Below are 10,067 nucleotides of genomic sequence, written 5' to 3' on the forward strand. Positions count from 1 at the left end.
AGAAGATATTCTATTGACGCATAGAAATGTATATGGGTTAAGACCTATGCAGCTGGAGTAATCAATGAACTCCCAGAAATATTAGTAAGAAATATAATCATCATTATCATATTATTGACTTACATTGTATTGTGGATTATATTGTTGAGCCATTATGGTCATGTCTGACTCTTTGTGGCCCCATTTGGGGTTTTCTTGGCAAAAATAGTTCACCGTTTCCTTCTCCAGCTCATTTTACAAATGAGGAAACTGAGGCAAAAAGTGACTTGCCCAGGGTCACACTTACAGCTAGTAAGTGTTTGAGGTCATATTTGAACTCACACAAGAGGAGTTTTCTTGACTCTCAGACTGGCACTCTAACCACTGAGATTCTTCCATTCCTTTTGGCTTAAGAGAATCAGAAAAGAGAAACAGAAAAGCATGATTGTTGAATCTTTTTTCCAGCTCTTTGTGATCCACTTGGGGGTTTTCTTGGCAAGATGCCGGAGTGTTTCACCATTTCATTTTCCAAACTCATTTTGCAAATGAAGAAACTGTGTAAATGACTATGTAAGTAAGAAAACTATTGCCTGAGGTTGGATTTGAACTCAAATCCTCCTTTTGCACTGTAACCTCTGCAGCATCTTCAAAGGCACTGGTTATTCAATCATTGGCTTGTTTTGGTGATCCAAATATAATGGTTAGTACATAGAAAAGACACATGAATTTTTCTTAAGGTATTAGAAAATATTAGAAAAAGTGTTAGAAGGTACAGAAAAGGGGATGCAGTAGATAGAACTGGAGTCAGGAAGATCTGAGTTCAAATCCAACCTCAGACATTTAATACTTCCTAACCTTGTGACCCTGGGCAAGTCACTTAATCCCAATTTGCCTCAGCAAAAAAGAGAGAGAGAGAGAGAGAGAGAGAGAGAGAGAGAGAGAGAGAGAGAGAGAGAGAGATAAAGAAAGAACAAAATATTAGAAAGTATTAGAAAAAAGGACTCTAAAAATGGTTACATACCCCCACCCCAGCTCTGGGGCAGAGGAAGTACCTCAGGTTTGGCAGATTCTCAGAGCCTTTTTTCTGAATATTCCCTTTTACTGGACCAGGAGCTATACTTACATCACAAACTTACTGTCCTGTTCTGGATTCCCTAGAGTGGAACTTTTTCTGAATATTCCCTCTTATTGGACCAGGAGCTGTAGTTACTGATACAGGAGCTGAAAATTTTTGATCCTAGAGTGGAAAACATGAGCTCTGAAGGCAAATTGTTGGGAGGGGGCCTTCATTCAGGATGTCCAACTGCAAGTGTATAATCCATAATGACAATATCCTTCAGACAGCACATCTTGTCCCTCTTTGACTTTCCTTCTCTTCCTCCCCTCACTTATTCCTCTGGCTTCTCTCATCCTTGATTAAGCAACCTGCCTCCCAAATCTGAACTTCCAGGAATGTGTGTTTTTACTTTCCTAATGGCACAAGGATGACATGTTTCTGGGCATTCCAGGGACAGCTCATTACACAGACGTGAGTAAGAATTATATGTGCTGCCAACTACAGATCATGAGGAATGGGAGTAAACAGAGACAGACACAAGGAGAGTGAAAAAAACAGATAGATGACAGAGAGACTTTTCTTGAGGTGAATTTGGAAAGAGCACTTCTTTAGCATTATCTTCTACTGACCACCGGCACCTCACTCCACCCCAAAGGTTTGTTCAGTAAGAAGGGAAGACTTTTATAGGTCCATCCAGGTGGCATAATATATAGCACACTTAGAATGATTAAATTCTCTTGCCTGTTTTAAACTGCCTTTCAAAGCTTAAATGCTGTATAAATCTTAGTCATTATTGCTACCTTCTTTTGCATTACAGAAAGATGACAATAATTTGCCACTTTGTTAAAGTAACTTCTTAGTTGTGAATCTCATCTCTGCTTTCCTAGAACTGGAGGCATTCTGGACATTAGGCTGAGAAGAAAAGAAGATTCCTCTCTGGGTCAAGGGCCTTCACAGCTGTCTCTCCATCCTCCTCCCTTTGCCCCTCACACATACTTTCTCAGTTTTTTGACTAAAAGACCTTATTGTCTCTATGTCCAACCCCCATGCCAGGAATAGCCTCTCTCCTATTTTCCCCCCTTACCCTCAAGTCTCCACCTGCTGAAGTTCCTTTGTCCTTTCAAAGCCCAACTCAAACGCTGTCCCTGCCCTGCGGGTATCTCTGCCCTGATTTCCTCCCCACTGCAGAGTAGAAGTGATCTTTTCTTCCCCTATTTTAAAAAATAACATGTAGCTTTTGCACTTACTTCATTCTCTTTTTTAAAAATCAATTATTGAGTAGTTTCCTTCCCAAATTAGATTTGTAAAGTTCTTGAGAGTAGGAACTGTATTTTATGTTCTGTCCCCAATGCCTTGGACAGGCCTTGCATATAGTAGGTAATTAATGAATGTGTCCTGGAAAGATAGTGCCTGACTCTTAATATTTTATCCAGTATTTTTAGACACATGTGTCTAAGGAAAGAGAGTGTGTAATATAGCATATGAGGGGCTGGGCTTGTAGTCAGGGAGAGGTGGGTCTAAGTCATGCCTCTGGCACCTCTTGGCTAGGTGACCTTGGCGTAATCATTCAATCCCTCGTTGTCCTCAGACAACCTTTCAGGACTATAAATTGCAAGGTAGGTGCTGACCTGCAATGGTAGAACTCACCACCTTCCCTACACCAATCAGTTCATGGGCCCAGTGGGGGACGGGAAATGTGCCTAACACTGTGAGGGGTATTGTCAGAACAGACAATTAGGTTGTCACCTACATCCTCAAAAGAGCTTGCGGAGAAAATGCCTGTTGGAAGTATTTAGGAATATAGTATAAATAAAACCAGATGCTAAATTGCATAAGACTCAGTGCCAGAAGATGAGGTGCCTGCAAGGAGTCAGTGAGAGAAATCAAACCAGATTCATATTGTGTTCCTTTTTTCTGGGGTAGGTGCAATGAGACAAAGTATCTTCCCTTTCTCCCCACCATCCATTCCCCTAATCCCCAAACCTAAAACCCCTCCCCAAAGTTCCCGGCACATTTTATTTATATTCCTACTATATACTTGAGATCACAGATTTAGACATAGAAGAAGCTGCAGAGGTCATCCATGATAGTCCAACACTATTTTACAAATGGGGAAACAGACCCAGATTAAGTGATTTCCTGAAGATTTTGCAGATTGAACTGAAGTTTTACAACTCCAAATCCAGCCCTCTCTTCACTATACCATGTTGCGTCTCTTTCTGCCATAGGACATCATAGAATGTTAACCACTGAAAGGATCATTAAAGATACATTTCTGATCACATCTGCTCCTTTCTACTAGAGAGTGAACACCTTAAGGGCAAATGACCCTTTTCCTTCTGTATCTTCTGTAATATTAGTATAGAGCCTTGCACCAGTGCATACTCAGTAAATTTTAAATGAATGGCATAAAGAATAGAGAAGAAAAAGACTAAGTCACCAGGGACAAAGTGACCCCAATTTGAGATTGCTGACCACTGAGAGAAGAGTTTTGCTCTCAATCTAGAGAAAAAAGTGATACTGACCAAAGATGAGAAGCCCCTTCTGTCAGGATATAAGATACACCAGTAAAACCAACAGCCCTTGCTTTGAACACCATCTTCAGGGGATATATCAAAACCAACCTCAGATACTAACTAGCTCCATAATCTTGAGCAAGTCATTTAACCTCTATCTGCCTCAGTTTCCTAACCTGTATAATAATGGGATTTATCTTCTTGTTTTTCATACTTCATTTTTGAAGAGTATCAATGATATCACAGGGTGATGTCGACTCATGAATAAATTGGATCTAAAGTGAAGCAGAATGATAAATGTGGAAATGTTTAGAATAATTGCACATATTTAACTTATATTTGCTGTCTAGGGGAGGGGAGTGGGAGAAGCGAGAAAATTTTGGAACATAAGGTTTTGCAAGAGTGAATGTTGAAAACTATCTTTGCATGGATTTTGAAAATAAAAGGCTATTATTAAAAATAAAAAAACAAAGTGAGACAGAATTAAACAAAAGTTAATCTTACTCTTTCTCCCAGAGTCTTCAAAGTCAAAATAAAAGTCAGAATGACAGGTGATCTTCAATGTCTGACCAAGCTTTGAGTGCTCCACATTATCTGACACACAATAGGTACTATATAAATGTTTATTTTCTATTGTTATTCCATACAAAAGCCATCAGCCGGGTGCTTTCATAAAAACCTGGGGAGACTTAGAGAAATGAGTGAAACCAGAAGAACACTGTACACAATAACAGCAATATTGTCTGACAATTAACTGTGAAAGACTTAGCAATTTCCAGCAACATATTGATCCAAGACAATAGTGATGAAATTGATGAAAAATGAGAAAGAACTAGTGGAGTCTGAGTGTTGATTAAAGAATACTTTTTACATTTCCTTTATTATTGGGGGGACTACTTTCTTTTATAGCATGGCTGACATGGAAATGTTTACATGATAACACATGAATAATCGATATGGAACTGCTTGCCTGTTCAAGGGGGAAGGAGGACAGGGAAGGAGAGAATTTGGAACTCAAAAATTTAAAAACAAATGTTTAATTTTTTTTCACGTAATTAAGAAAAAATAGGGAACTTCCCCCCAAACACTTATTCCCTTCCCAACTTCAAGGATTACCCAAAAATCCATGTCCATCCCACCCTTTGACATGCCTTCTAGCTCTAGTTACGTTTCTGTATGGGAATTTCTGCACTTTCCCCACACCTTTTAGCCGTAGCCAAGAGAATGGAATCTCTGAGATGGACCGGAGCCACCTCCTCCCTTTGGGGGTTCACTGGGAGAGGGTCATACCCAAAGGTTTGGGGGAAGGCAGTGACTCCCTACCGGGAATTAAGGAAGGCTGGGCTTGAAGGACAAAGGTGGGCGGGCTGGGCCCCCTCAGGGAGCACGGGGCGGGACTGGGGCTCTCGGGCAGGGATGGGATCGAGGCCCGCGGCACGTACTCCTGACTGCGCACAGCCCCACGGGTGCCCGAGCGCTTTAGGATCTGCACTCAGTGCAGGAGTTCTGAGAAATCTGCACCCGCCACCAAACCGGAGGTCAGCGCCCGTGAGTCAGCACAGCCCGGGCAGTGTGCAGGCTGCCGGCCAGGTGCAGAGGGGAGGGAGAGAAAAGGGGGCGGGGCCTTTGCACTCGCTCTTGCGATCCTTTCCCTATAAATGAGAAGACAGAGTTCTGCACTCCGCTGCATCCTTCTCCCGCCTCTCCTTCCGTGCGAGCTGCGTGCGAGAAGTCTACCTGCCCGCCATGGACCCCAACTGTAGCTGCGAGAACGGTAAGGGACTCCTGGTTCTGGACATAGCCCTCGGCCAGGGATGCTGTGCCCGGGCTGGGGCAGCTTAGGCTCAGAACTGCTGGCCGGGGAGAAAAGAGCTAGTCGTCAGGAACCGGGAGGCTGGTCTGTTTTAAATGAAGTGTAGAAAACTTTTCATCCTTTCTTCCTCCGCCTTTTGGGTTTAAAGTCATACACCAGAAATATGCTCGGCAGTGGTGGCCCCGGGGATGAGATGGATTGAGAGGAGCCTTTTGGACCAAGAACAGGCGTTAGGGTTCCATCTAAAAAGGGGCTCCCTTAGGAAAGGGCCAGGTAATGCGGCGGCTCGCTTGCCGCGGGGAACAGTTAAGATGAGGTTTGCGGCTCTGTGGTTGCTGATGAAGATATTTTGAGGTGTGGGAAGTCTGGCGCCTAAAGTTTGCCAGGGATCCGATCTGTCTTTGCTGAGTTCTCCTTTTCTCTCAAGGTGGCTCTTGTACCTGTGCAGATGTCTGCAAATGCACTTCATGTCGGTGTACCTCCTGCAAGAAAAGTGAGTATTTTGCAGGGTGGGTGCGGGGGAGAAGGGAGAAATACTTTTCCTGGGTTGAACTAAATAACTTTGCCCCAACAGAAAGAATCCTGGGTAGCCCTGGGTGAGGGAGAGGGGGTTCAAGGAGGGAAGGAGGCCATGGCATCATTTCCTAGTGGTACAGCTTTCCTTAAACGTACCGCGAGGAACTTCCTTTTACCACATATTAAGTCTCTGTGCAGGGACTATGTTAGAAATGAAGCTGACTTCCTCTTCTTGCTTTTTAAACCCATCCCCATAAGCATCCTTGGGGCTGAGCCCTGCCAGACTCTCGGGGCAGGTCCCTCACACTCATCTCCTGTCTTTCCTTTTCAGGCTGCTGCCCCTGCTGCCCTAAGGGATGTGCCAAGTGTGCCCAGGGATGTGTCTGCAAAGCCCCTCAGAGTGAGAGTTGCAGCTGCTGCCAGTGATGTCCCCACTTCCCTTTGCCTGTAAACAGAATTTGTACAGTCCTGAATTTTCAAACAGCGTGGATATTTTTCTACTGTTTTTCTATGAAATGTATGAATACAATAAATTTGATGACTATGTTTACATTTTTTGGCCCTCTTTGTCTATTTGAAGATATTAATTCACATTAGCTTACAAACTTTTTCTTCCCAACTCAACAAACTTGTGTGGTGGCTTATGGGATCAGTATTATTCTCATTAAACACTTGAGTAACAGTTCTAAAGATCATAAATGGATTACCCACAATCAAGTATAGGGAGAAGTCAATGAAAGCCATGTATCACTATTCTGGGGCTCTGGAAAAGGAAAATGACTACTATCCTGCCAGGAATACAGAAAGGCCCATTTACCATTCCTAGTAGGACAAAGGATTACCAAAGCCCTTTTTAAATTTTGGTAAATTTTTGGGGTTGAACAGGCGGTCTGGGAATAAGGGTAGACAACTAATACTATTCAGTTAATTGGGGGGCTAAGACTTGAGAATCATTGTTCTTTTACCACATATTAAGTCTCTATGCAGGGACTATGTTAGAAATGAAGCTGACTTCCTCTTCTTGCTTTTTAAACTTATCCCCATAAGCATCCTTGGGGCTGAGCCCTGCCAGACTCGGGGCAGGTCCCTCACATTCATCTCCTGTCTTTCCTTTTCAGGCTGCTGCCCCTGCTGCCCTAAGGAATGTGCCAAGTGTGCCCAGGGATGTGTCTGCAAAGCCCCTCAGAGTGAGAGTTGCAGCTGCTGCCAGTGATGTCCCCACTTCCCTTTGCCTGTAAACAGAATTTGTACAGTCCTGAATTTTCAAACAGCGTGGATATTTTTCTACTGTTTTTCTATGAAATGTATGAATACAATAAATTTGATGACTATGTTTACATTTTTTGGCCCTCTTTGTCTATTTGAAGATATTAATTCACATTAGCTTACAAACTTTTTCTTCCCAACTCAACAAACTTGTGTGGTGGCTTATGGGATCAGTATTATTCTCATTAAACACTTGAGTAACAGTTCTAAAGATCATAAATGGATTACCCACAATCAAGTATAGGGAGAAGTCAATGAAAGCCATGTATCACTATTCTGGGGCTCTGGAAAAGGAAAATGACTACTATCCTGCCAGGAATACAGAAAGGCCCATTTACCATTCCTAGTAGGACAAAGGATTATTAAAGCCCTTTTAAAATTTTGGTAAATTTTTGGGGTTGTCCAAAGTCAACATTCTGGCTGCTATACTCCAGCTTTTAAAACTGCGTTCATGACTCCATATGTGGTCTTGTAACTGAATATGAAATTATCATTTATTATCAGTAAATATTTGATTAGTATACCTATTTAATTTAATACTTAGCTGGAGTCCTGTAAAAATTTCTTGAGCAAAAAGGTCAGAAGAGGAAAAAGTATTAAGAAGCCCTGTGTATACCATGCCTCCTCTAACGAAATTGAATACAGAATTTATTAAAGCAAAAGATTTTTTCCCCTAGTTTTTGAAAGATTATCCTCTATTATTATTTTTAATTATTTATTTTGGAATGCATGGTATTTGTAGGCAATAGGAACTTGGGACAGGGGATGGATAGCTGTGCAAAGGGTGATATTATGGAGCATTCCAAAGCAATATTATCTGAGAAAGAAGTTATTGCTACTATAGCGTCATCCATCCTATTATAATTGAATAAAATATAAAATACAAACTTCCTCCCCTTACAAGTCTTCCAGTGGAGGCCATTTGTTGGATATATCCTAGAGGGGATTCTTTTTTAGGGTATATAGGTTTATTAGATGGTGGCTGGGGTTTCATTTCTCAAATTCTGTGATTCTTTAATTATATTTGGTTAAGATATGTTTCTTTTTATAATATTTCTCATAAAAATTGGACATATTTTTCAATAAGAGGAATTTTAAAAAGAAAAAAAAATTCAATTCTTCCTTCTACAGAGAAAAAAAGAGTCAGAAAGGACTTGTCCAAAAAGTGATGAACTAGGAGTCAGGTAAAATGGGTTGAGAATCTTGGATCTGACACACCTGTGTGACCTTGGACAATCATTTATGGGCCCCAGTTTCCACACCTATAAAATGAAAAAGGTGCAATAGATGACTTTGGAGTTTCCCTCTAAGATTATAGCTAAGATCCTAAGTGTTGGGTGATAGAACTGGGAGTACAATCTGATCATTCATTATTTGAATGTAGAGTAAGATGATAAGATGCATAGGTTTTCAACTGGAAAAGACCCTAAGGGTCTTTAAGTTTTAACTCATTTTTCAGATGAGAAAACTGAGGTCCAGAACGGTGGTGACTTCCTCCTGAATATCTGAAATAGAAGGAATAAAGCATTGGCAGCTTGTCTTCGATCAAGTTAGAACTACGTCAAACCTGACAGCTGCCACCAGAAAGAGAGATCATTGAATATGGAGACCAAGATTTGAATCCTTAACCTAGACTTGTCCAGGTGACAAGACCTTAGGAAAGGTATTTTACTTCTCTGGGCCTCAGTCTAGATATCTGTGAATTGAAGGCCTTGGATCTGCCCATCATTAAAACCCTTTCTGGCTCTCAGCCCATAAGATGCTCTCTTTTCTATGAGATGGAAGCTGGTGCTTCCCTCCTTTAAACTGACATGTTAGAACTTCTTGGGGCCTCCCTGCCCAGAGCTGGTGTCAGCCAGCAAAGTTGGCCAGCAGGGTCCCAACTTCCAGGGTTTTACCAGCCACTTTGCCCATTTCACAAGACAGAGCCTGTAGAGAATCTTTTTAAGTTCCACATTCTTTCCTGCCCATATTTAATTGGGGTAAAAGAGTAGCACAAACTAAAGTTATGTTTGCTTATTAGGTGGAAGGGATGAAGCCAAAGAAAACATAATTAACATCAACAATTGACCCTCAGGCTCAGTACATGCAGAGGAGATTAATTATCCTTGGAACATCAAAGAGTGAAGCTAGTCACCTGGGCCCTCATTCAAGACTACATTCAGCCAACTAAGAGTTCTCTGCAACACAGGCATCTCAAGGAAGGGAGCTTAGAGTCAAGATACCTAGATTCCACACAGATTCTGCCTCGCATTAGCTGTGTGAGCTTGGATAAGTCACTTCCCTAGAGGATCAGTTTTCCATTTCTCTAAAACAAGGGTATTTTCCTGGATGCTCTCTGAAGTCCTTTTCACTTTTCACATTCTTTCATCTTCCAGGAGTATCATTGTTTCAGAAGGAAGTGAGGAGGATTGAAAGAGCAGGGAATCCCAGGTACTAGATAGAAGGGGAAAGATTGGTTTCAGGCAAAACAGAAGGTACTATTTACTCCTAATAATTTCATTATAAAAACAATCTATCTTTTTTAATATTTACAAAGCACTTTATTCAGCATTTCATTTGTTTTTCACTAGAAACCTGTGAATCGGGGGTAGTTGTTTCCATGTTTAAAATGAAGAAACTTAGGCACATATAGGTTAAATAATTTCTTCAGCAAGTATTTGAGTCAGGATTTAAATGCAAATTTTCTTGATTCCAGGTAGACCTAGTGTAGATAGGTAGACCATACCACAATGCCTTTCAGACCACCAATGGTGGAGTCACTGGTTATTTTTGGCCATGATTTGATCATTCATCCAGGGTTTCCATGATGGAAACTGGTGTTATCTTGTATCATTTCTTCTCCCTCACTTCACACAGTTAATTAGTAGCCAGACACATAGTACTTACACATGTAGGCATAGGAACTACTGTTTCTGCT

At 41.4% G+C, this 10,067-nt stretch overlaps 1 protein-coding gene across 1 annotated transcript; it reads left to right on the plus strand.

The window, feature by feature from the left end:
- The first annotated feature begins 5,208 nt into the window (after positions 1-5,208).
- Positions 5,209-6,431, plus strand: LOC127550734 (metallothionein-1E-like). The gene is made up of 3 exons (XM_051979882.1): positions 5,209-5,326; positions 5,793-5,858; positions 6,213-6,431. The coding sequence occupies exons 1-3, from the start codon at positions 5,299-5,301 to the stop codon at positions 6,305-6,307; spliced, it is 189 nt and encodes a 62-aa protein (XP_051835842.1). The 5' UTR covers positions 5,209-5,298; the 3' UTR covers positions 6,308-6,431.
- Positions 6,432-10,067: the final 3,636 nt, after the last annotated feature.

The sequence above is a fragment of the Antechinus flavipes genome, chromosome 2 (genome assembly GCF_016432865.1).
Source record: "Antechinus flavipes isolate AdamAnt ecotype Samford, QLD, Australia chromosome 2, AdamAnt_v2, whole genome shotgun sequence".
NCBI lineage: Eukaryota > Metazoa > Chordata > Mammalia > Dasyuromorphia > Dasyuridae > Antechinus > Antechinus flavipes.